At 40.0% G+C, this 25,735-nt stretch overlaps 2 protein-coding genes across 2 annotated transcripts; both read left to right on the top strand.

Moving 5' to 3' along the window:
* The first annotated feature begins 1,608 nt into the window (after positions 1–1,608).
* Positions 1,609–2,336, top strand: LOC121721012 (fucolectin-like). Its single transcript, XM_042107548.1, has 2 exons — positions 1,609–2,000; positions 2,182–2,336. Exons 1-2 carry the CDS (start codon positions 1,609–1,611, stop codon positions 2,330–2,332), a joined length of 543 nt encoding a protein of 180 aa, XP_041963482.1. The 3' UTR covers positions 2,333–2,336.
* A 4,051-nt stretch (positions 2,337–6,387) lies between these two features.
* On the top strand, positions 6,388–10,966 carry LOC121721011 (fucolectin-6-like). Its single transcript, XM_042107547.1, has 3 exons — positions 6,388–6,391; positions 6,572–6,869; positions 10,816–10,966. The coding sequence occupies exons 1-3, from the start codon at positions 6,388–6,390 to the stop codon at positions 10,964–10,966; spliced, it is 453 nt and encodes a 150-aa protein (XP_041963481.1).
* Positions 10,967–25,735: the final 14,769 nt, after the last annotated feature.

Here is a 25,735-nt window from a genome sequence, read left to right as displayed (position 1 = left end):
TTCCTGACATTTTCATTAACAAGACCATATATTGCCATCATAATGAATGCTTAATAAGAAGACACTATTTGACTTATCTCTCCTCCTTCTATAAAATGTGTTTGTTTTGATGTCAACCATTTTTGAAAACCAGGAAGAGGAGGTTCCCAGCAACCCAGCCAATCACATGATATATCATTAGAAAGCCCAGGATGTCCTCTTTAAATGACCACAGGAATTGATAGAATAGCTCAAAGGAGTAAAGGGGTATGCTTCTAAAACTTATGTCCACTACAGAGGACATAGGTCTATGGATTGGTTCTCAGGAGGATATCATGTTTTGTGACTAAAGCAAAGTATTACCATAAAAATGACCAAAAACAATATGAATGAAAACCTATGAATCTTCATGAATTTTGAACCTTTACATCACAAGTTATTGCCGCAGAAATGTCTTGAGACAGTGAAATATGTCAGCTGCAGCTTCTTTCATGGATGGAATTGTTGGACGAAACATTTTATGAAATTTGCACCTTTTTGTCATAAGATACTGTATTGACCTTTGTAGTGTCTGAACTGAGATGCTAAACTATGACCTTGGGTGCTGTCTGAATCTAACCATTAAAACAGTCAATACAATACTTCTTTGGAAAATCTTGCTTTTTGAGTGATGTTAATGTAAAAATATTTCTCTTTATAGCTAAAAATTTGGCATTGTATGGTAGGGCCACACAATCAGACACATGGTCATTCCTCAGTGAGGCCTACAATGCCATAGATGGAAATCGTGACCCACATTTTCATCATGGATCCTGCACCCACACTGATAGTCATAAAAATCCCTGGTGGAGGGTTGATCTTTTGAGCCCGTACATAATCACTTCAGTCGTCATCACCAATAGAGGAGACTGCTGCCCTGAAAGACTCAATGGAGCTCAGATTCGTATCGGCAACTCCCCGCTGGACAATGGCAATAGCAATCCACTGTGAGTTTCAAAATGGCTCTGGTACATAAATTATTGAAGGTGACAGAGAGTGTTGAAAAGCTATAGATATTGAATATCATTTTCAACTATATCAACTTCTTTCCCCTGGTACCATTCCACTGTACAAAAAATTATTAATAAATTAACATGTCAATCAAGCAATCAGTGTTCTGTTTCATATAATGTTGCTAATGTGACACACAGTATCAACATAAAGCACTATAACTCTTTACTTTCAGGGCAGGGGTCATATCCTCCATCCCAGCTGGCAGATCCCTCAGCTTCAGATGGGATAATGGGGTACAGGGACGCTATCTTAATGTTTTTCTGCCTGGACACAACAAGATTTTGACACTTTGTGAAGTTGAGGTGTATGGATATCCAGCTCCAACAGGTAAGAGTTGTCCTTGTAAATAAAGCATGTGACAAAATATACAAACTATTTTTTAAAGTGATAAAGACGATGCTCAATGCTTCTTATTTGAGATAGGATGCATATCAGGTTGTGGTCTGTCAAGTGGCATATGGGGTCAGGATCTGACACAGTTTTATAACAATATGGCAGCATCTTGTCTTGATTTGTTACTGTGTTGTAGCGTTAGTATATGAACAGGTGTTCACACATGATCGAGATAAGGATTGGATGACAGAGGAGAATCAGATCTTCAACAAACTCCACCACTCCACACATGGGAATGATGCATATTATTTGGTAGTAGCTAATTTGGTGTTCTTTCACTGTTTCCATGCAGGTGAGAATGTGGCTTTAAAAGGGAAAGCAACGCAGTCAGACCTTGCTGGAAATGGATTTGCAAACAATGCCATTGATGGGAATCGTGACGGCATATATGGTCATGGTTCCTGTACTCACACAGAAGCTCATCTCAACCCTTGGTGGAGAGTGGATTTGCTCCAAAATCATAAAGTCTTCTCTGTGGTAATCACCAACACTGTGGATAGCGTTCCCAGTAGACTGAATGGGGCTGAAATACGAATAGGAAATTCTTTGGAGCAGAATGGTATCAACAACCCCAGGTAAAAATGGTCTCTCAATTTCTTGACAAATGTATATGACATAGATACTACATTGCGACCAATGTCCCTGTAATACTGTCCTTGTTATTGTCCTCTGAAGATATGTATATGTGTGTGTGTGCGTGCGTGTGTGTGCCTATGTGTGTGTATGTTACTCTACTGTACTGTTTTTTTTTTCCAGATGTGCAGTGATCTCCTCTATTCCTGCTGGGTTCTCTGAGACCTTTGAGTGTCATGGGATGGAGGGACGCTATGTTACCGTGGTGATTCCTGGACGTGCAGAGTATCTAACACTCTGTGAAGTGGAGGTATATGGATCACCAATGGATTAAAGTCCAGAACTAAAGTCCAGTGAAACAGCACACAGGATGGAAAACCTTTCAAAACCTCTTAACTTTCCCAATTTTGAAATGTATATATTGTTTTGGACACCACCTTTTTTCTAAATGATATCTCTTAAGATTAGGTAGGTATACACCTGACAGGATATTATGTAAATTGTATGTATTGATGGTAATTTTGATACCATAGATTTAATAGAGACCCAGTCAGACCAATAGTATGAAAAATCAGGAGTTTATTTACAATGATGCGCATCAAGGGGGAGACAGCATGACTTCACCTAAAGATCCATCAGCTGCTCTAACTAGACAAGGAAATAGTTTGGGTTTAAGTATCCTTCCAGGCTGATGGGAGATGGCGTTGGTCATCCCATCTCACGTGGACTACACTGAATCAGACTCTGATTAGTGCCAACCTGGCAATCCGGAGCAGATAGCTACTGACTCAGCCATGCAGAACAGTGAAACACTGCAAAGTCATAATATTCCTGCTTATCTCTAAATACAGTCACACACAGATATACACAGGGACAGTACAGATGTCATTACATAGAATCATACTTTTAGTATCAAAGTGACTCACTAATGAGAAATGCAGAACATTAAACCACATATTGGAATATTGGACATATTGCAGAACATTAAACCATATATTGGAATATTGGACCTAATGTTCTATTCCACTTTCTCTCAGTATATAAAACCATGTTTATATTGAATTCTGCAGCTAAATAATGACTATATCTGTATTTTTCATTTTACTCTCTTTAATATGGCATTGTATTATATATTTTCCCATTGCAAAACCACCCTGTTGAAGTGGAATGAATTTTAAGATGGTGTTACAAATTAAAACAAAAATAAAATGTTTGTAAATAACAGTCTTGTGTATGTAATGTCTACAATCAGTAGCCAATCCCAACCCCAACCGGTCCTCACTATTTTCTAAACCATTGCTGTAGTCCTGGTCTCATTCCCCACTTCTCCAATCCAATTCTAGAGACTCAACTGGTTAATCGGTTACCTACAGTACATCCACTCTAAGTGGGATAATGCTCAGGGAAAATCTAGGACTGTCTTGCTATTCTTAATACAAACATGTGTAAGGGATGGCACAGACGCTCCTCAGGATAAGAATTGTGTTGGCCATCAAAGGTTTAAACGTGTATTGAACATCATGACAGAACGATGAAGCAGTGGTAAATATTATGAGAAACTATGATTAGTCTGACTCCATAAAATTAAGAATTTGACCTTGAATAATTACCAAGTATAGTTCATCAACTATAGTGGCATGGCTTACAACAAGAAATATATATTATCATATATATTATATATTCTCCACATTTATTATACTATATCTCTTCTCTTATTTCATGGTTACTGTAATCTCGGCTTCATTGAAAATGAGGATTACCCTCAATGAACCTCCAAGAATGAATAAAGATTGAATGAATGAATGAATGAATGAATATAAATGGGGGGGGGGGATTAATCATTTATTTACCAGGAAACCATAAAGACGTGACTAATATAATTTAACATTGAATGTAAGGTAAGTCAAAATAAGTCAATATGCTGAAACAAAGTAATAAAAGAAGTCTTCAATACTGTTTTACATGACCACATCAAACCATGGTAATCTGGCCACTCATAAGCCTACCCAAAAGTGCACAATTAGAAGAAAGAAGGGGCAAACATGCCAATGTTGTATGCCCATGTTTTTCATACAACTAAAAAACACAACTTCTTAAACTTGCATAGGGTTTTGTTCAATTGCAAATTATTATTGTTATGGATGTAAGAATGTATGGATGTATCCCTAATCAATGCAATTAGATACAATATTATAAAAAAAAAACGGAAGGACAGGGCTATCTAATACTATAAGACACTACTGTATTTCAACAAAGAAAACATAAATAAACACATCACTCCATCTGTTCATGAATTTGTATTGGACATTTGGACCAATCATGCAGTCATGCCATCATGTGGTCCTTCTATGTTTAGCTTTGGACAAGCGTCTGCCAAATCCCATAACCATAACCATAACCTTCAGTGGTGTGTGTGTGCACGTGGATGTGGGTGTGTGTGCATGGGTGTTGTGGATTTTGAACACCTGGTAAAAAAACAAACAATTGATTTCCTTATTATTTATTTCCTGAACTGGCCAACCTAACAAGTTTGGTTTTGGTTTATTGTCCTATGTATTTACTAGGTCTACAATACAATGAAATGCATTTTGCTCCATCACTCACATGCAGTATAACAGACAAGGAGACATATAATAGACAAAAACAGACATAAAGTGCATAGTGCAAGACAGAAAGTGCATCAGCTATTCAACAGTCTGACCCCCTGTGGAAAAAAACTATTACTGAAACGGGTGGTGCTGGATTTAATGCTACAGTAACGTCTCCCGGGTAGGGGAGAGAACAGAGCATGAGTGGGATGATTAGGGTAATGATACAATCAGCTTTTCTTTTGCAGCAGGAAGTGTGGAGATCAGGTAGATCAGCGTCAGTAATTCTGACTTGACAATTCTTTGCGATTGTTTGCAGTCATGGGAGGTTGTGCTCCCGTACCACACTGTGATGCAAAAAGAAAGAATGCTCTCAATGGTGCATCGGTAGAAATTCACAAGTGCTCTGGTACTTAGGCCAAACTTTTTAAGACGCCTCAGAAAATAAAGTTGTGCCTTCTTGAGGGTGCACTTGGAGTTCAATGACGATGTTAGAATGTCTGAGATGTTTATGCCTAGAAATCTGAAGCTGTCAACAATCTCTACAAATGCTCTGTTGATGGTAATGGGAGTGTGATCTACTCTGGCCTTCCTAAACGAGAGACAAGGTCAAACTGTTGCTGAGGGCCGTGAGCGTGGCAGAACTTGAGTAGTATCTTTTTTTGCTGCATACTTCCTGTTTGCAACCTCATTTTCGAGCTAGCCTGATCAGTAGAGTAAATACACACAGGCCTGCCAGGCACTGATTTAGGGGACAAGGCCCTGAAAACCTGCAAGTGTCAACATTGCTCAAAATTATAGCACCTGTAATGACACAATGGATGAAAGCTGCAGTGGAACATTTTTTTTTTTTGCAATAGGAAAAAGATCACAATCAATTGAGTATTTTAATTTTAGTTAGATTGAAATTGTGCTGGGGTCTAAGGGGGTGTGTGTGTTTGTGTGTGTGTGTGTGTGTGTACATGCACGTGTGTGTAGGTGTGTCAACTAAAAACAAATTATTTCCTTATTGTACCCTCATTAGAATAGCTAACTGGCTAACCGGAGACAAACAGCACACAGGATGGAAAACCTCTCAAAACCTCTCACTTTCTTAATTCAAATCTTTGTATTGTTATGGACAACACTACCATTTTTTTAAATGGTACAGTATCTCTTAAGATTATGGTGGTAGACATATCATGGAGTTTATTTTTTTCGTTTAGGCAAGTAGCCGTATAGTAAGCGGTATAACGTATACAGGTACTTATAATTGTAATGTACAAAGCACTCCATAGCAGCAGAGTGGAAAGCGTGATGACATTTTACTTTTTCAATTCTTATTTTGTAAAGATAATTTTATGAAGAGTAATGCGTTTATTTTAGTCTAACTTTTCATAATGTGCATATTTCTCTGATTACTGCTAAACATAACTTTTTCTTCCTAGAATGGAGACACTTTTCTTGATTATCGCTCTTCATGTGTCAGGATTCACAGTTTTGGCACAACCTTATGGTAAACAATGACAAACTTTGATAGTCTATTTATCACACTGTTTCACATAAATACAAACAAGTCATTGTTTTATCATTTTTGTGACTATTATAGCAAAGTATTGCAAAATTCTATACATGTATACTAGTATTGCAAAATTATATATACACACACATACACACTATATATGTAAAGGTTAAGGTATCACGTACTGTAAATGTGAAATGTGCACCTTCCTGACTCCCAGTGTGAAGGGAGGGTGGCCCCCGGGTCTAGAACTCCTATGGGCCTTATCAGCCTAGTGGGGCTACAAGCACGCCAAGTGTCATGGGTACAGGTGCCTTTCATGTACAGTACATGGGTCGGCTATATGGCCACACTGTGCATGTGTTGCAGGTGGTTTATAAAAGCGTTTTAAACTGTGGCATCCTGACTTCCTTTATCCAAGACTATACAATGGTACTATCTTGCTGTTTAAGTGATGTGAATGTAAAAATATTTTTCTTTACAGCTAAAAATTTGGCATTGTATGGAAAGGCCACACAATCAGACCTAATTGAAAACCCATGGTCAGCGCACAGTGATGCCCACAATGCCATAGATGGAAATCGTGACCCACATTTTTTTCATGGATCCTGCACTGCTACTGATAGACAATCGTATCCCTGGTGGAGGGTTGATCTTTTGAGCCCGTACATAATCACCTCTGTCGTCATCACCAACAGAGGAGACATCTGGCCTGAGAGACTCAATGGAGCTGAGATTCGTATCGGCAACTCCCTGCTGGAAAATGGCAATAACAATCCATTGTGAGTTTCAAAATGGCTCAGTTAAATGATTAAAGGTGACAGAGTGTTGAAAAGCTATTGAGATAATCAATATTGTTTACTTTTCAACTTCTTTCCCCTGATACCACTCTATGACACTGGGTTGTTTTGTTAGGTGAATGTGTGAGAAATATTCATGGTTTTAAGGGATTTTTTTGTCTGTCTTTGTTTTAGGTATAATGCTGTAAACCCTTGCCCCATATACAACATGTTGCAGAAGTCCACTCGAAATCGAAATAATCAATTAATAAATTAATCTGTCAATCAATCATTCATAGAAATAATTTGTCTTACAGAAATGTCAGGTTTCTGGCAAACATTTCCCACAAATTTGCAACAAGGTCATAGGTCATATTTTCACATGCAAATTAGGTTTCTGGCAAACAGTTGCGGTTAACAGTTCTGGCAAACAGTTGCTGTTCTGGCAAACAGTTGCGGTTCTTGAATTTCCCCTTGAGGATCAATAAATAGCTATCTATCTATCTTAACTTTTGGCAATATTGCAGTAAATTTGTAGCAATGTCATATACAAATTAGATTTGTCGCCAAGTTCACTGGAAGTTTGTCATTATTTTGTTAAGTGTGATGGCAAATCACTGGCGAACACATTTGACAGTAGTGGCAAAGTTCTCATTGTTGCTATAGAACTTTGCTGGAACTTTGCATTTAGCGTCCAACATTGGCAAACTTCTAGCAATATTTTCTAGTAATTCTAGTAAACTTATTTTCCCACAAATCACCCACAAGTTTGCTGCAAATCTGCTGCAAACATTACATTTTTGTAAGGGTAGATGTGTTCTGTGTCATATAATGATGAGCTGCCTGCAACAACAGCGGCGCTTGGGGAGCAGTGAGGGGTTAGGTGCCTTGCTCAAGGGCACTTCAGCCGTGACTACTGGTCGGGGTTCGAACCGGCAACCCTCCGGTTACAAGTCCGAAGCACTAACCAGTAGGCCACGGCTGCCCATAAAGCACTATAACTCTTTACTTTCAGGGCAGTGGTCATATCCTCCATCCCAGCTGGCAAATCCCACACCTTCACATGGGATAATGGGGTACAGGGATGATATCTTAATGTTTTTTTGCCTGGACATAACAAGCTTTTGACACTTTGTGAGGTTGAGGTGTATGGATATCCAGCTCCAAATGGTATTATTGTCGTTGTATATAAAGCATGTGACAAAATACGCAAACTATTATTTTAAGTGATAAAGATGATGCTCAATGCTTCTTTTTGAGATACTGTAGGATGCATATCAGGTTGTGGTCTGTCAAGTGGCATATGGGATCAGGATCTGACACAGTTGTATTACAATATGGCAGCATCTTGACTTGATTTGTTAGTGTGTTGGTGTGTTTATGAACAGGTGTTCACACATGATCGAGATAAGGATTGGATGACACAGAAGAATCAGATCTTCAACATACTCCACCACTCCACACATGGGAATGATACATGCGCATGGGAATGCTCTTTTTTTCTTTCTTTTTCGCATGTCCAAATTTCCGTAAAGGATTCCCGGGACACTGAAAGACCGGGGTACATGAAACTTGGTGGGCATGTAACCCCACATGGATAGCATGGAACCATCGTTTTTCGTTTTGATCTGTGGCCCCCCCGCTGGACTGGACCCCCCAAAAGGAGGGTAGGGCAGACACAGTTTTTTGTGAATATCTCGAGAACCGTAGGGTTTAGGAGGACCATTCCATAACCACTCATTTCATGTATAGCTCCACCTAGTTAAACACAAAAAAGTAAAAATGAGGTGTTGTAATTGCAGGTATCTGTGACCTAACATAGTCAAAACTGCACGAAATTGGAAGTGTAGGATCATTATGACACCCTCTGAATGCACGCCAAGTTTCGTGGAATTCCGTTCATGGGGGGGCACACAATAAATTAATTTATGTTACTATACACCAACTGGCCTGTAGGTGGCCGGAGACAGTTTTCTGTGAATATCTCGAGAACCGTAGAGCCTAGGAGGTCCACCTTTTTTTTGTATGTAGGTCTTAAGGGGGCATGTCAACCCATCCCATTACCACTTATTTCATGTATAGCGCCACCTAGTTAAAAATTAAAAAGCAAAAAATTAGGTGTTTTCATCACAATATCTCTGGCTGACATGGTCAAAACTGCACGAAATTGAAAGTGTAGGATCATTATGACACCTTCCGAATGCATGCCAAGTTTTGTGAACTTTCGTTCATGGGTGGCCTAAAATAATGTATGTGTACATTTAGTGACCATACACCAACAAGGATTCCCGGGACACTGAAAGACCGGGGTACACGAAACTTGGTGGGCATGTAACCCCACATGGATAGCATGGAACCGTCGTTTTTCGTTTTGATCTGTAGCTGGACTGGACCCCCCGAAAGGAGGTATAGGGCAGACACAGTTTTCTGTGAATATCTTGAGAACCGTAGGGCCTAGGATGACCAATTTTTTCCGTATGTTTGCCTCCAGGGGTTATGTTAACCCATTCCATGTGCACACATGTGCATAAACAGATACACACGCACACACATACATTCACAGTAATCATACGTATGACACATACTCACACAGTAGACATATGTACGCATGCATGCATATGCACAAACACACATACGCACAGGGTGCGATTTGTAGGGGGGGATGGTGAGGATTTCCCCCCCTCTGGTTTTCCTATCCCTACCTCTGCTAATTTTTATCCCCGGTGGGGACAACATTTATCCCCCTCTGCCCTTCATATTGATTAATGCTACTTCATATAAGTAAAGTGCTGCAACGTGAGAACAGTCTAGTAGGCTAGCCTACATAATAATCTGACATCAGAAACGCACCGTCACCGTCAGCACTCATGCTGCTGTGCTGACACAGTGGCTGCATGATAACTTAATTTGGCCTTGATCGTGTAGGACATTTCAGAATGTCGAGTGTGTAATCCATCATAAATGGCTAGTTTCAATGGAAAAGTTAACTGGACAAATGAAAGAATACGAGAAGGATTCAGTGAAGCATATCGTCATATTTTAGAACCTTCAAAATTAGAGAACTGATGCAACTGAGATTGAGTACAACTGCACGTACAGTAGAACGTATAGGCCTATTGTCCGAAGGAACTTACATTAAATGAGGAGATATTTGCTGAATATCACAAAAAGTGTTACAGAAATTGCTTAGCATCGCTTATTTAATGGCTCTCTATCGAAACACCTGTAGTTTGCGGAGGACGAACAAGAAAGCACTCGTTTGATAAATCAGCCAGTAGCCTAGGCTAGGCCTAGTAGACATAACTTTCAGAAATAATCTGTACTGCAAAAATGAATGTTGGTGGGTATTTAAACTATCTAGCGGGTGTTTTAACAGCTGCAAGAAATAGAAGCTTCATGGTCTTTATGTTCTGGTTTGTAAATTATTTTCATAAAACTTCAAATTGCCCTATAACTTTACTCTCCAAACTCTTCACTGCACTGTAGCCAGTTAACTGACAGTATGATAGTAGGCTATTTATTTTCTGTAGGCTACAATAAACACATTTATTTTTTCAACTTTTGCAATATTACGCACTTGGCTACTGAACGCAAATAAGCAGGAGAGAGAATGCACGTAGCCTACGCAACTAACACTGTTAGCCAATTCACTAACTTAAGACTTAAGTGCCATCATATACAACGTTTATTTGCACAACAAATACAGAAAGGATGGAGGCAGCAAAAGTAGAGGAGTAATTTCAGATGGTCCTCTGAAGAGATACTTTATGTATGTGTGTGTGTATGTGTGTGTGTGTGTGTGTTGTGTGTGTGTATGTGTTGTGTGTGTGCCTACTGTATGTGTGTGTATGTTACTCTACATAATCTGTTACAGACTACTGAAATAATGGTAGTGTACTGTAGACCTATGCACATGGACCCTGTATTAGTATTCAAATCCTTTTTTCAGGTGTGCAGTGATCTCCTCTATTCCTGCTAGGTTCTCTGAGACCTTTGAGTGTCATGGGATGGAGGGACGCTATGTTACCGTGGTGATTCCTAGACGTGCAGAGTATCTAACACTCTGTGAAGTGGAGGTATATGGATCACCACTGGATTAAAGTCCAGAACTACACAATAAGACCAAACACAATAAATGGACAGTTATAGGACTGTGAGAGACTTTTCTGTGAATACTACAAAAGTGTAATGGATTAGGATCACAGACTGCGCCTTTAACTGAATCCAGTTTCACATTAAACCTAGCCTGGGAACGCCCATGAGAACCTTTGTGATCCCAGGCTACATTAAACCGATAATTCAGTTTAATTTCTGTATTTCCTCTCCGGGCTCATTCCCTATCCTATTCCATGCTCCAATTCATTCCCTTCTCCCTTCTCCTGCTATTTCTGTCTCTCTCTCTCTCTCTCTTTCTTTTGTTCAGATGTAATGTATTCTTAGTGCCAGGTACATGGAACTGCCTGTTTGGATCAGGTCGATCTCACTGGTTTGCCTTCCTTCAGGGAGGAGGCGTGAGGTGGTAGTAGCTCTGTGGGGAGACCAAATGGAGCAGGAACGAGAGCTCTTGCCGCAAAGCCACCCGCCCGCCACTGACAAGTTCATTTGTATGTAATTACTTACCCCAGCCACGCGTGTGAAATAGACATTTGTCACCTTGACACTTGGATTTCTATCTTAGATTAATGCGTCTCCATCCTCTTTATATAGTAACGCTTATTAATCCCCTGGACCCATTTAAGTGTGGTCCCCACCTCATCCTTGGAAGCTTAACAGACTGTTTCAAATCCACTGAGCCAACAGTCACTCTGTGTTTTCATTCTGCATTAATACCCTTTTCCTTTTAAATCAGTCCCTGATTACAAACACGGCAAGCATTAGAATGGGCTTCCTGTGTTAAAGTAACACAATGCAATAATTGGTATTTACACACTGTTGTTTATTTTCAGCGCACCGTGTACCCTTTTGGTGTCATTGTGCACAGCACATTGGAAAATGATGCTAAGGGGAATACCAAGTGTGTTGAAAACTGACAAAAAGGGTCATGGTCCAGAACAGTACTACAAAGTTACATAGTATAACATTTATTATACCAAATGCGTGTTGGCAATAACAGAAATTTTGAGCTGTTTCTAAATATGGTTTGGGTAAACACCCAGACAAAACATGATAGCATGACACTTATTTACCTCTCAAAACATAATAGCATGATTTACCTCTCAAAACATAATAGCATGATACTTATTAACCTCTCAAAACATGATAGCATGACACTTATTTAACTGTCAATAGCATGATACTTATTTACCTCTCAAAACATGATAGCATGACACTTATTTACCTCTCAAAGGGGCTGAGAACTGGATAGGATACACAGAACACATTCACCTTTTTCCGGTTGTGTGCTTTGGACAAAACCTGATGCAGTCAAAGTGTATTGCTGCATTTGAAATCGATCAAGAATCTTTATTTATTTATTTTTATATATAATAAAGATCAAGAATCTTTATTTTTTGTTAGTGGAAAGTGGAGAGATCCCCCCCCCCACAGAGGTTATAAAATGGAGAGATTTCCATCGGAGTTCTCTAATAATCAGCCTCTCCCCCATCTTGATGATTCCCATCTTACAACCGCAGTCTTCCACCTCGCTGTGGCAGGGACAAAACCCACAGTATAGTCAAAGGATAATGACATCTTTTCCAGCTAGAAAAAATAGCTAGTAGCGACAGCAGCAAACTTTAAATTACATCTATTTGTGAAAATGACGGACGTTATTGGCGGAACACTTGCCGCTGTACTCCCATCATGTTCTGTCACTCACGGGTCACAGGGAACCGATGATGACAGACTGACTGTGTGACTGTCTTTCTGCTCTTATTTCCCCCTGCTTCTGCATACGCAGGCTGAACGGGCCTGAAACTGTGAGAGAAGCAAAATGAATGCACGGCAGGTCACTGTGGGTCAGGGCTTCAAGTGAAAGCCATCTTACAGAGGTAGCTCTTATCTGGCTCCAGGATGAACACGGGAGGCTGATGTAAAGCTGAGCGCAAGCATAAAAGAAACTAGATGTACCGCATAGCGGTACAAAATATGACCGCCGCTCAGTCCTGTACATCCATTCCGCAAAAAATAAATCATATTAATGAATTTGTCTCCATCTTCTACTCCATCCCCCACTCTTGAAACTTTTGTGTATGCTTGTTCGGAATGTGTGTTTGCGGGCCGCACACAAAGTAGCCTACTGGCGCTGCAAAGGTGAATAGATTTGTAGCACTTGCCAAAAAATTTGTAGCATTGTTATAAAACCTTTAAAATATCTAAACAATCACAAGTAGGGCAGTTCATCACAGTCCATCCATTGCAACTGGACTGATGAAAGGTACACCTGTAGGCTACATTGTATTTGGGAAAGGCAGAAGGTAGCAGCATAATGTATTTATTTATTTATTATTAAACCAAACAATCCCTGTCAGTTCCATGCAGTTTTCAACAGCTATCAAGAAAAGAGGTCATGTCATGGATTTTTGTGAATGTTTCTTCTTCTACATATGCATAACTTTAGTCATCTAGTTCATATGATATTCAGCTTTATTGTCAATGCACAAATTAAATACCAGTAGTCTAAAACAAAATGCCGTTTTACCCAGTGGTGCAAATAACTGACATGTCCAAAAGGGCCTTCATGAAATGCGTTGCTAGACTGTTCATACACATTTTAACGGGCCAAGTTGAAGAGCTGCTGTCTGTTATTGTTTGTGCGCCCAGTCCAGCACATTTTTTCCACAAAAATAAATCACGCTGAAAGGCCTATATGATTCTAACTGTCTCACTAAATTGCATTATCCACACTCAATTCTCACTGGTATCTGCTAGACAACAAGTACCAAAACATGATTAGTTCATAGATTTCACATGTAAAATTGATTTTATACAACCCCACCCCCATCTTGCCTGTTCATAATTCTGAGAAATTCTTGAATTGTGTGCATGTGTGCGTGCACACGTTTATGTTTATGTGTGTGTGTGTGTGTGTGTGTGTGTGTGTGTGTGTGTGTGTGTGCGTGCTTGTGTGTTTGTCTGCGTATGTGTGTTTGTGCATGTGCATGCATGTGTACATATGTCTACTGTGTGAGTATGTGTCATACGTATGATTACTGTGAATGTATGTGTGTGCGTGTGTATCTGTTTATGCACATGTGTGCACATGGAATGGGTTAACATGACCCCTGGAGGCAAACATACGGAAAAAATTGGTCATCCTAGGCCCTACGGTTCTCAAGATATTCACAGAAAACTGTGTCTGCCCTACCCTCCTTTCGGGGGGTCCAGTCCAGTGGGGGGGCTACAGATCAAAACGAAAAACGATGGTTCCATGCTATCCATGTGGGGTTACATGCCCACTAAGTTTCATGTACCCTGGTCTTTCAGTGTCCCAGGAATCCTTGTTGGTGTACGGTCACTAAATGTACACATAAATTATTTTATTGTAAGGCCCCCCATGAACGAAAGTTCACAAAACTTGGCATGCATTCGGAAGGTGTCATAATGATCCTACACTTTCAATTTCGTGCAGTTTTGACCTTGTCAGCCAGAGATATTGTGATGAAAACACCTAATTTTTTGCTTTTGAATTTTTAATTAGGTGGCGCTATACATGAAATAAGTGGTAATGGGATGGGTTGACATGCCCCCTTAAGACCAACATACATAAAAAAGGTGGACCTCCTAGGCCCTACGGTTCTACGAGATATTCACAGAAAACTGTCTCCGGCCACCTACAGGCCAGTTGGTGTATAGTAACATAAATTAATTTATTGTATGGCCCCCCATGAACGGAATTCCACAAAACTTGGCGTGCATACAGAGGGTGTTAGAATGATCCTACACTTCCAATTTTTCCAATGATCCTACACTTCCAAGTTTTGACTATGTTAGGTCACAGATACCTTCAATTACAACACCTCATTTTTACTTTTTTGTGTTTAACTAGGTGGCGCTATACATGAAATGAGTGGTTATGGAATGGGTTGACATGGCCTCTTGAGATCAACATACAAAAAAAAAATGGTCCTCCTAAACCGCTTCGCTTCGCTGCGGGGCGGTCATAATAAGAAGCTAAAAGGCGATGAACGACCGTTTAGCCTACCTATCCTCGTGGTTGTGGAGGATGATCGTTAGCAGCTGTGAAGTCTTTTATTCTCAAGATGGCCTAATGGTGTAGCCTACTGTCTACGAAGACGTAGGCTAAAATGCAACTATCTACAGTCATCCACTGAATTGCCAGAGATAGGCTATGAAGGGAAAAGGTGCAGCATTTTAAACATGGCAAGAATATTTTTACCGGAACAGTTTGTTCTAATTTCTCGTGAAATTCGTGCTTGTGGACATCAATCACCTATCTTCTGTCCTTCTATTTCAAGTTATCATGAGTGTCATTACATTGCATGTAAATGCAATGGACTATTATCACTGTTCTTCTTATTATCGTCTTTTATTATTCTTCTTCCGACCAAGTTTGACGTTTAATGACACTAAAACCACTGAACCGTTTGACGTCATTCAAACACTCCTACAAAGGTCTTGTAACGGAAAATTGTACAATGTATTTTTTACATTTGTGAACTTTATACTTTTTGAGATATTTACGATAAAAGAGCAACAAATTCCCATTGAGTTAACATTGACCGCTTTGGCGGCAACTTTTAGCATTATGACGTGACCTACAGCTGAACCCAATCAACCTCTACCACTGGAGCTGTGAGTCTTCTGAACGTTCGTCTTATCGCCTGCCGTGATCCCACTTTAGGCTACTTGCTCGTAACTGACTGTCCTTCTCTAATTACAGACACGGTAAGTGGTCCGATTTTTGGCATTTGACTCATTTATGTCGTCAAACATTATGTTGTATGAAATGATAGGTGACAAATAGCCAAACTAACGTTATAACGTTAGGGGAATAGTTAACGTTAGCACCCACCTTATCAGCGTTAATAGGCCTAGCAGCTACTGTATGTCGTCAACTTTAAAGTGACCGGTTAGCCGTAGGTTTCGATAACATTAGCTAACGACAATCAAACCTAACATTGCTCCCAGCTAATCACCGACGTTAACGTTACATTTGCTCACTAACCAACGTTAACGTTAACCAGATACAGTAGCCTAGCCTAATCATATTGTACAGATACTATCTGGCTCTTGATTAAACGGGAACTTGGCAACTATTTCAATGTAATAAACCCGTTTAGAAATCATTTAGATGGTTAAATGACCTGTTCCGGTGAAAATGGTGACTTTTCCCGCTGCCCCTAGCGTCCCCAGGCGGAAAACCAACCTTGCAACATTGAGACTACCGTCCCGGAAAGAGAAGTGAGAAACAAGAAACTTGTTTTAAATCGTGTTTCTTACCTTGTAACATCCACATTGTCTACCGAACTTATGCTAACCGTTTTGCTAGCTTGTAAACAAATCCATGTGCTTTATCATTACCTTTTTCCACAGTTTGAAATAGCATAATGCACAATTTCTCCAGCAGAGGGGGAAATCCTGCCAAGTTTCCCTTTAAATACACCTGTGGAAAGGGACCTGATAAAAGCCATACTGTTTGGAAACGGACCATATGACCAAAGTATTGTTAAAACACACGTACAGAAGTTGAGGTATAACGTTTGTGTCGTCAACATAGGCTACAGAGTATGTTTACTTGGCCTAGGCTAACGTTACTAATTTCTGCATTATTCTGGCCTAAAATTTAAAGTGTAGCCTGGCACACGAATCAAGCTTCCAAGTTGTAGTACATCCTAGAGTAGGTCGGTAACACTTTACTTGACGGGTGAGTTCATAACACATTCATAGCAGCTGTCATAAACTGCACATAAAGCATTCATGACTTTCATGAGACATGACTCAACATTCATACCAAACCTTTCATGAATGTGGAAGACAGAATGACAACAACTTGTCAAAATAAAAGTCCAACAATCGCAAAGGCGCATTGTCATTTTTCTCTCCAGCCTTTGTAAATATTTCATAAATATATCTTATGAAGTCTTCATGGAATGTCACTTTACTATACAAGTTGTGAAGTATTCGTAATCACTGAGTTTAACACTGGGAGGTAAACTAGCCTACATTCAGCTGACCCGTATTTGTGTAACCTGGAAAGGTTGGACATTCCCAGTAGCAAAAGATGAGAAATCATCTGCAAAGGTTACATCATGAAACAAATACATTTTTATGAAACAAAAATTATTTGCTTGACCATGTTCTGTCTTTTTGGCACCGGAGTAGCCCATTGACTCAGATGTGATGTGATCAGGTAAGAGGTTTGGAACAAAAATGGCAATGCTGCTTTGCGATTGTTGGACTTTTATTTTGACACGTTGTCGTCTTTCCGTCTTCCACATTCATGAAAGGTTTGGTATGAATGTTGAGTCATGTCTCATGAAACAGTCATGAATGCTTTATGTGCAGTTTATGACAGCTGCTATGAATGTGTTATGAACTCAACCGTCAAGTAAAGTGTTACCAGTAGGTCTACATCGTAATCTGTAGAAAAAATGTGGATGACAGACCTAGCAAGCTGTATAAACTATTGTAGTTGGTTATCAAGATACATAATATCAGAATGTTCCATCCTTAAGACTCAGTTGATGATTATCAACAGCAACAACACACCCTTTGCCTACAAAGTGTTCTAAGCTGTTTACTTGAAACTGTTTGGCTATCAACTATCCTTAAACTGAAATGAATAAATCACAAAATGTTGCTTTGTTTGCAATACTATAGGCTAGTATATTTAACTACCATTACAAATTTATGGTGCAACAATCTCACTTAAATATCTAAGTTGTATTGAACAATTGTACACATTCCTTGTTTTTGGTATAACTAACTTGTTTGGTTCCAGACGGTTCCAGACCAGGCCAGACCAGTGTGGTGGTGACCGTGTATTACATTTCGTGTGTGCCTGTCTGTGTGCACATCCTGCCAACCATACATCGCTGACATTAACACTTACATTCATTCCTAAAAACATGTGACCATATCTCAACATATCTGCACATACCTTTGAACTATAGACGTAGATCTGAGATCTACACTGAGACATTCTGAGTATTATATTGTTGCAGGAGGACTATGCCGACAACTATATGAAGCATGCATACATTTGAATAATGTGCTGTGACATCTGTGAAACTTAGCTATGTTGTTAGACCTCTGTTTTTAGACCTGAGCTGTGCTGTGTGAAAATTAAGATTCTAATCTAAGTTCTGTCTAAAACTGATCATCTGAAGGGCTGAATCTTGTTCTTCAGTCTATATCACCATCAAAAGTGACTTATTTATTACAATTAACTGAGACCTCTAGCCTCTTGCTGCCATTTCAGAATTACCACTGATAAATAGATCTGTCTTAGGATAATATGATTGGCATTATCAAGTTCTGTATATATATACACACACACAACTGTGATTTTTTTTTTACTTCAAGCTTACATTGGTTGTTAAGTGTTCATTAGTGTATTCTGAGTATCAGTCTGCTGTATTAAAAAAAAAGAATGTTGATCAATATTGAATTAACAATTTATTTTTACTGACTGTCACATACTCTAAGCTAACATACCCAGATAGCAGTAGACTCCGGACAGACTCCGCCTTCAAACTGGCAAATCCGTGTAATTGTCACCTCTGTTTTACTGTCGTGATGGAGACATTGACCCGGATCAGACACCAGGGGGCGGGAAGCACAGTCACAACTGATACGGCCAGCCGTCGTGAAATGGAAGCGCAATTTTTTAGTTCTACGATTTCGTCGACTGCCTTACCGCCGCCAGAGCTGAGTTAGACATTAACGGAGGCGGTTGGTGAGCACGAGAGCTAGTGAAAATTAGAGTTTGTTTGATTTGTTTCAGGTAAGCCTATTTGCTTCAACTATATTAGAATGAAATATATTATTTTTGCTTTCATATAATGTTAATGGCTCCTTTTGACGTTTACGCTACTTTAAACTGGTCTTGGACAATTAGCTAATGTTAGCTTTTGGGGTAAGCAAGGATTGGGTTGGTCAAAATGTTCATTTTATCCATGTACAAATTAATTTAGCAACACTTTTTTATCCGAAGCGACTTAATTTGGTCAATTTACTTGTTACTTCAGGGCTAGTCTCCCTTAGAGCAACTTAGGCTGAGTTTCTAACTCACAATTTCCAGGCTAGCATGCTAGCCTGATTCCTTAACCGCTACCGCATCCTCTGTAAGCCAGAAAATAATTGAGATGTAGTGAGATTGTATGTTAAAATAATTGATTTTATATAGTTAGGCATGTATCCAAGTATCAAATGAATTATGCCTTCTCCCTCCGCCCCAATAATGACTGGATGCAGCCTGCGGGACGGGGCGGAGACATCCACATCCACATCCAAGTGCGACGTCACATGCTACTTCATTACGTATCGACATTGAGCGTCAGTGTTTTCCGGAGGTTCCAGAGTAAACATTCGCTTCGCTAATGCCAGCATTAATGCTTGCAGTAAAATGAAACCGCTGTTTGCACCTTCTGCTTGTAGTATATCTCTTTCTCTCTAACCTCATACGTATTGAGCAGCTTTGCCAACATTTTCTTTATTCATTTAGCCTATATGGCGGTTCGCCGGCGGCTCAAGGGCTACGATCTGCCAACCTCTTCCCACCCAGATGTAGGCCTATCCCTTCTTATGGGTTTTAACACTAACAACTTTAGACCTACTGCATTAAAGTAGGCTAGGACAGTCTAAGAAATTGACGGCTTAGTTACAAAGTGACATAGCCTACACAACTTGAACAATAGGTCTAATAACAATATCAACAATTAGTCTTGGTAGCCTATTAACTCCGTGTAGCCTATTAAATACATGCCACTGTTATAGAATAATGATTTTAATATTTTAGCAGTATAAATAACATTCAAACAGCAATATATAAATAACACTGATAATATAAATATATTAAATAACAATAAGACCAACAATGTTAATAATATTACGTATGTTGGGCTACAATAAATAGGTCTAGCCATTACATGAAATATTTAAACAGCATTGATAATATAAATACAATATGCTAATCTAAACACAACAGATATAACATTCATATATTACTGCTCATTATTGGCCAAACTCTCCTTCCTTCTCTGCCTTTCCTGTCACCCCCCCTCTAGGTCGGCTGCCCCTTTTAAAAACACGGACACCTCCTTCTGAACAATGTCTTCTCTGACATCCCGGGGTTGGTGGATTCTTGCGTCCAGCTCCTGAACAGGGGGTTATGGGGGGTGGGAGTGTCAACAGAATAAATAAAGCTTTATTGCTGAACATTTAGATGTTACAAAGTTGTAAGATTGTCATTTTACAAAACGTCTCTCATAGTTTACTTTATCATGTTATAGTAGCCATGTCGTATTGTTTCGCATGTTCAAAACACTGATTAGAATTAGTAGGATTTTGAGGATAACCAGGCCATTATGTGAAACCACCCTGTGCCTGCCACTCAACACCATTTTCTTTATTCAACGACAATATGTGCCTCTATTATCTCAAAGGAAGGTCAAAGTCATACCACCATTTGGTGTACACCTAATAACAGAATATGAACAGTGTTAATATTTGTCTCCTTTTTGTTTTTGTTAATATTTGTCTCCAGAATTTTGAGTGTTTGCAATGTCAATATAATGGCTCTTACAACAAGCTCATCTTAAACAGTTACACATTTTGACCATGTCATTATTAACTTTTACAACACACAGTGCCTATAAAAACATTCATGCCCTTGGCTTGGATAGGTAGATAGACATGGGCAGATTTCTAGAAAGTAATGTTAACTAATAAAAATGTATACTGTAGAATAAGTGGTTGCATAAATATTCACCCCCTTAAAGTGACTGACCTAACTTAATAGTCCTGCCCATTTGTCTCATACAGTAATTAGTGAAATGAAGATTGCCTTGTTCAGTAGTACAAAGACACCTGAGTCTGGAAGGTCCAGTCACTAGTTAATCAGTATTCAAGGCTACAATCCCACCATGAAGACAAAAGAAAAGCAACTCAATCCATCAGTAAGGAATATAAAGGCTTGTAAAGGTAAATTATATTGACCTTGATTTAATTTATCAAATCAATAAAAGGGAAGATATCCAATGGGATGAATCGTTATTATTTTCAAACATTATTTTCTGTTTTAAATCAACTTACTGTGCAACACCGTTTTCATTTGTAGTGTCTTGAAAGCCACCTTTCCCCCTTGACCTGTCCAATTCAATTGCAAAGCCAAGGATTTGCTCAATAGCCTCCCCATTATACGCTTGATGGTGTCTTTGGGTGTTTTCCCACCCATCACTGCAAGCATATTCACCTGGCAAAGAAGTCACACAAACATGACAAATATTATTGCAATAATTTCCAGACACCTTACTCCTCTTCACTTTCTACATGTATACCAATCAACAATAACATTATGACCACTGATAGAACTCCACTAAGCAATAGAGGAAGGTGGCCTAGGTCTGATGCACGTTTTCTTTTACATCATGTAGATGGCTGGGAGTGTGTGCGTTTACCTGGGGGAGCTTAAGGCACCAGGATGCACTACCTGCTAAAGCATTGTTACAGACCGTGTACACCCTTGCATGGAAATGGTTTTCTCTGATGGCATTGGCCTTTTTCAACAGGATAATGCACCCTACCACCAAGCAAATAAAGTTTACGGAATAGTTTGAGGAACACAACAATGAGTTCAAATTAGACCCCGGGCTGTATTTTGGACACCAGCGCATGGCGTAAAACTCGTTTTTCACCCACGCAAAGTTTAATTCGGTATTTTGCATGTTTATTTTTTAAACATTGCGCCCAGGGGTGTGGCAATTAACTTCCAACAAAATTACGTCTCACTGCAACGATGCGCCATCTAGTGGACAAACGACTACTTATCGCCAATACTGAAAATGCAGCCATGATGATGATGATGAATATTTATTTTGGCTTTCTTTTAATCCTACTGAATTTGTAATTATGTATCGGCCGTTCTAATACCGATAGTATGTGGGTGCCTGTGTGTGTGCATGTGTATATGTGTGCACCGCCATTTACAGGCCAATGAGTGTACAGTCACTAAATGTACACATAACCTAATTTTTTTAGACCCCCCCATGGATGAAATTCTACGAAACTTGGCATACCCCCAGAGAATGCCAGGTCAATCATACACATAAAATTTGGTGCAGTTCTGAACATCTTAACTGAAGATAGGGGCGATTAAAGCAGAATAATATTGCATTTTCATTTTTTACCGGGGGGATGGGGACGAAATGAAATTTTTGCGTAAAAGTCTAGTGGGGCTACATACCCACCAAATTTCATGTACCCCGGTGGTTCGGTGTAAAATTTCCGTCAATGATTCCCGGGACACTGAAAGACCGGGGTACACGAAACTTGGTGGGCATGTAACCCCACATGGATAGCATGGAACCATCGTTTTTCGTTATGATCTGTAACCCCCCCGCTTGACTGGACCCCCCGAAAGGAGGGTAGGGCAGACACAGTTTTCTGTGAATATCTCGAAAACCGTGGGGTTTAGGAGGACCATTTTTTTTTGTATGTTGATCTCAAGGGGCCATGTCAACCCATTCCATAACCACTCATTTCATGTATAGCGCCACCTAGTTAAACACAAAAAAGGAAAAATGAGGTGTTGTAATTGAAGGTATCTGTGACCTAACATAGTCAAAACTGCACGAAATTGGAAGTGTATGATCATTATGACACCCTCTGTATGCACGCCAAGTTTTGTGGAATTCCGTTCATGGGGGGCCACACAATAAATTAATTTATGTTACTATACACCAACTGGCCTGTAGGTGGCCGGAGACAGTTTTCTGTGAATATCTCGAGAACCGTAGGGCCTAGGAGGTCCATCTTTTTTTTGTATGTTAGTCTTAAGATGGCATGTCAACCCATCCCATTACCACTTATTTCATGTATAACGCCACCTAGTTAAAAATTAAAAAGCAAAAAATTAGGTGTTTTCATCACAATATCTCTGGCTGACATGGTCAAAACTGCACGAAATTGAAAGTGTAGGATCATTATGACACCCTCCGAATGCATGCCAAGTTTTGTGAACTTTCGTTCATGGGGGGCCTTACAATAAAATAATTTATGTGTACATTTAGTGACCGTACACCAACAAGGATTCCCGGGACACTGAAAGACCGGGGTACACAAAACTTGGCACTGGGCATGTAACCCCACATGGATAGCATGGAACCGTTTTTTTAGTTTTGATCTGTAGCCCCCCCGCTGTACTGGACCCCCCGAAAGGAGGGTAGGGCAGACACAGTTTTCTGTGAATATCTTGAGAACCGTAGGGCCTAGGATGACCAATTTTTTGCGTATGTTTGCCTCCAGGGGTCATGTAAACCCATTCCATATGCACATATGTGCATAAACAGATACACACGCACACACATACATTCACAGTAATCCTACGTATGACACATACTCACAGAGTAGACATATATACGCATGCATGCACATGCACACACACAGACACATAAACGAGGAAACACACAAGCATATGCACATGCACGCACACCCACACACATAAACATAAACGTGTACACGCACACATGCACACAATTCAAGAATTTCTCAGAATTTCTCAGAATTATTTTCTCAGAATTTCTGCGGTACATCTAGTTTTATGTCAAACAGTATGATATATTAATATACCATTATGATATATTAGTATGATACCACAATTTGACTAGTACTTAAATGTCTGCTACCAAATGTCTCCTTTGCAATGTATCTTGAATGTTATTCCTCAATACAGTAAATCGCCTTGGATAAAAGCATCTGCTAAATTCATTTAAACGTAAATGTACATTTCTCAGTGTAACTCTTTGTTGTATCCAGACATTATGATGATCCAGCTTGCTGTAAGTCTGACATATTGATACTATGAAGCTCTTTTTCTGCATATAACTTTTTCTGGTCCACAGTGCTGACAGTGGATGAGCTGTGGTCAAAGCCTGGTTAGTTATCCCGCACCTACTGTACCTATCTTCATTCATCACCCTAATTCCACCCACCGCTGGCATACAGTGCACAGACAGCAATAAAATGTGTGTGTGTGTGTGTGTGTGTGTGTGTGTGTGTGTGTTTGTGTGTGTGTGTGTGTGTGTGTGTGTGTGTGTTTGTATGTGTGTGTGTGTGTGTGTGTGTGTGTGTGTGTTTGTATGTCTGTGTGTCTGTGTTTGTTTGTATGTTTGTGTGTGTGTGTGTGTGTCATATGAGAGCTTGCTGCTAGTAAAATCATGAAATGTGGCTCATTGTAACACGTCTCCTGAGCAACTGACTGCCTTTTCACAGGCAGCCCTCATCACCAGTGCAGAGGGGTTTATGAAGCCTCTGGTAGAGGATGGAGGAGGCTAGTATCAACAGTCCCTATAAAAATAATACGACCCCTGTCCTTGGCCATTAGTCAACACTCTATAAATGTACACCTTTTATTCTCTCTAATTGGGTAATTAAACTGACCACAGACTTCAGAGGACAGACACATTGTGTCTGATTTGATTAATCTGGGCTTGAAATGAAACTAGCAGTAACTCCTGTCTGACAGTAATGGCCTTGGGATCATTTCACCTCCGTCATCCCAAACGGAATGCGGAACCTCTAGGAACCGGTGCATCATTGTTTGTGGGTTGCCTGGCAGAGCGGCTGCCTGGGTCGAAACACAGGAGCTGGTCTGTTCTGTCCGGTTCTGTTTTGGTCTTGCCTCAGTGCCACTAAAACGCAGCTGCTACTTGAGCATGCTGTCCCACACCTCGACTTGCCTCCCCTTCCCCTCTCTTCCTCTCTCTGGCTCTGCTGGCTCCAGAGCGAGATCTCTCCTCACCCAGGGCTGCCGCTGAGCCCTGCCACCGCCACCTCCACCCCCCCCCCCCACACACACACACACACACAGACACACAGACATACACACCCAACCCCTGCAGTCCCCCGGCCCCTGCCCTCAACAACACTCATATGGCGGCCATAACAGAGGTTAGCTACACATCGGTTATTTCCCTGTGTTTATTTCCCTTTCTGTCACAAAGAACGAAGCTGAAAAAACAACATCAACAACAATAAAACTGCTTTCACATTGTGAGGGTCTCTGGTTTACTATTACAGAGAAGCGGACTCCTGTGTGTCTCTCAAATGTATGTATGCACTGTCACAGCACTTGCTCTTAAAAGCAGGTAATTAGGTTTGAAGACCTGTGTATATCTAACCAAATGATTTACTTCAACAGTGATGTTTTTGTACAGGGTGCACTAAAACAACAGTGGTATAATGAGGTGTTTGTTTACTTATTGGACGACGCTTTCACCCTAAACACACAGAGATATGGAAATTCTACTGTGGACTCTCTGGTCAGTACCCAGCACAACTTCATTTCTGGCTCACTAGCTCCCCCTGTTGAATGTCTTAGAGACACAGATCCCTACACTCAGGTGTGTCTGTTCTCTCTTTCATCCAAACAGTCTACAAACGGTGGGTTTTGAACTGTGCTATCAAATGTGCTATAATAATTATCAATGTAGGCAAAGTCTGCTGCTGCCAGCACCATGGCTCCATGACTAAATAAAAAACTGAATTTCTATATAGTCATTCATTTGAACTTAACATTCAACATTGTTTAGGCTTCAATATTGTCCTTGGAAATATCAAATGCATTATGTATGCTGTCTGTGACTAACATGCATGGGTAATGGCAAAGGTGGTGTGTTGCTTGTGACTAAGGAGTCCTTTGAAAACGAAAACCTCTCTCTCTCGTTCTCTCTCTCTCTCTCTCTCTC

This window comes from Alosa sapidissima, chromosome 10 (genome assembly GCF_018492685.1).
Source record: "Alosa sapidissima isolate fAloSap1 chromosome 10, fAloSap1.pri, whole genome shotgun sequence".
In the NCBI taxonomy this organism is placed as follows: Eukaryota; Metazoa; Chordata; class Actinopteri; order Clupeiformes; family Clupeidae; genus Alosa; species Alosa sapidissima.
This window is presented reverse-complemented; position numbering and strand designations above follow the sequence as displayed.

Bases quoted from the DNA above. Each gene is read 5' to 3' on its own strand.
- LOC121721011 (XM_042107547.1), top strand. The intron at 6,870-10,815 runs GTGAGTTTCAAA...TCCTTTTTTCAG, and splicing joins AATGGCAATAACAATCCATT to GTGTGCAGTGATCTCCTCTA.
- LOC121721012 (XM_042107548.1), top strand. From the start codon at position 1,609: ATGACAGAGGAGAATCAGATCTTCAACAAACTCCACCACTCCACACAT. The intron at 2,001-2,181 runs GTAAAAATGGTC...TTTTTTTTCCAG, and splicing joins AATGGTATCAACAACCCCAG to ATGTGCAGTGATCTCCTCTA.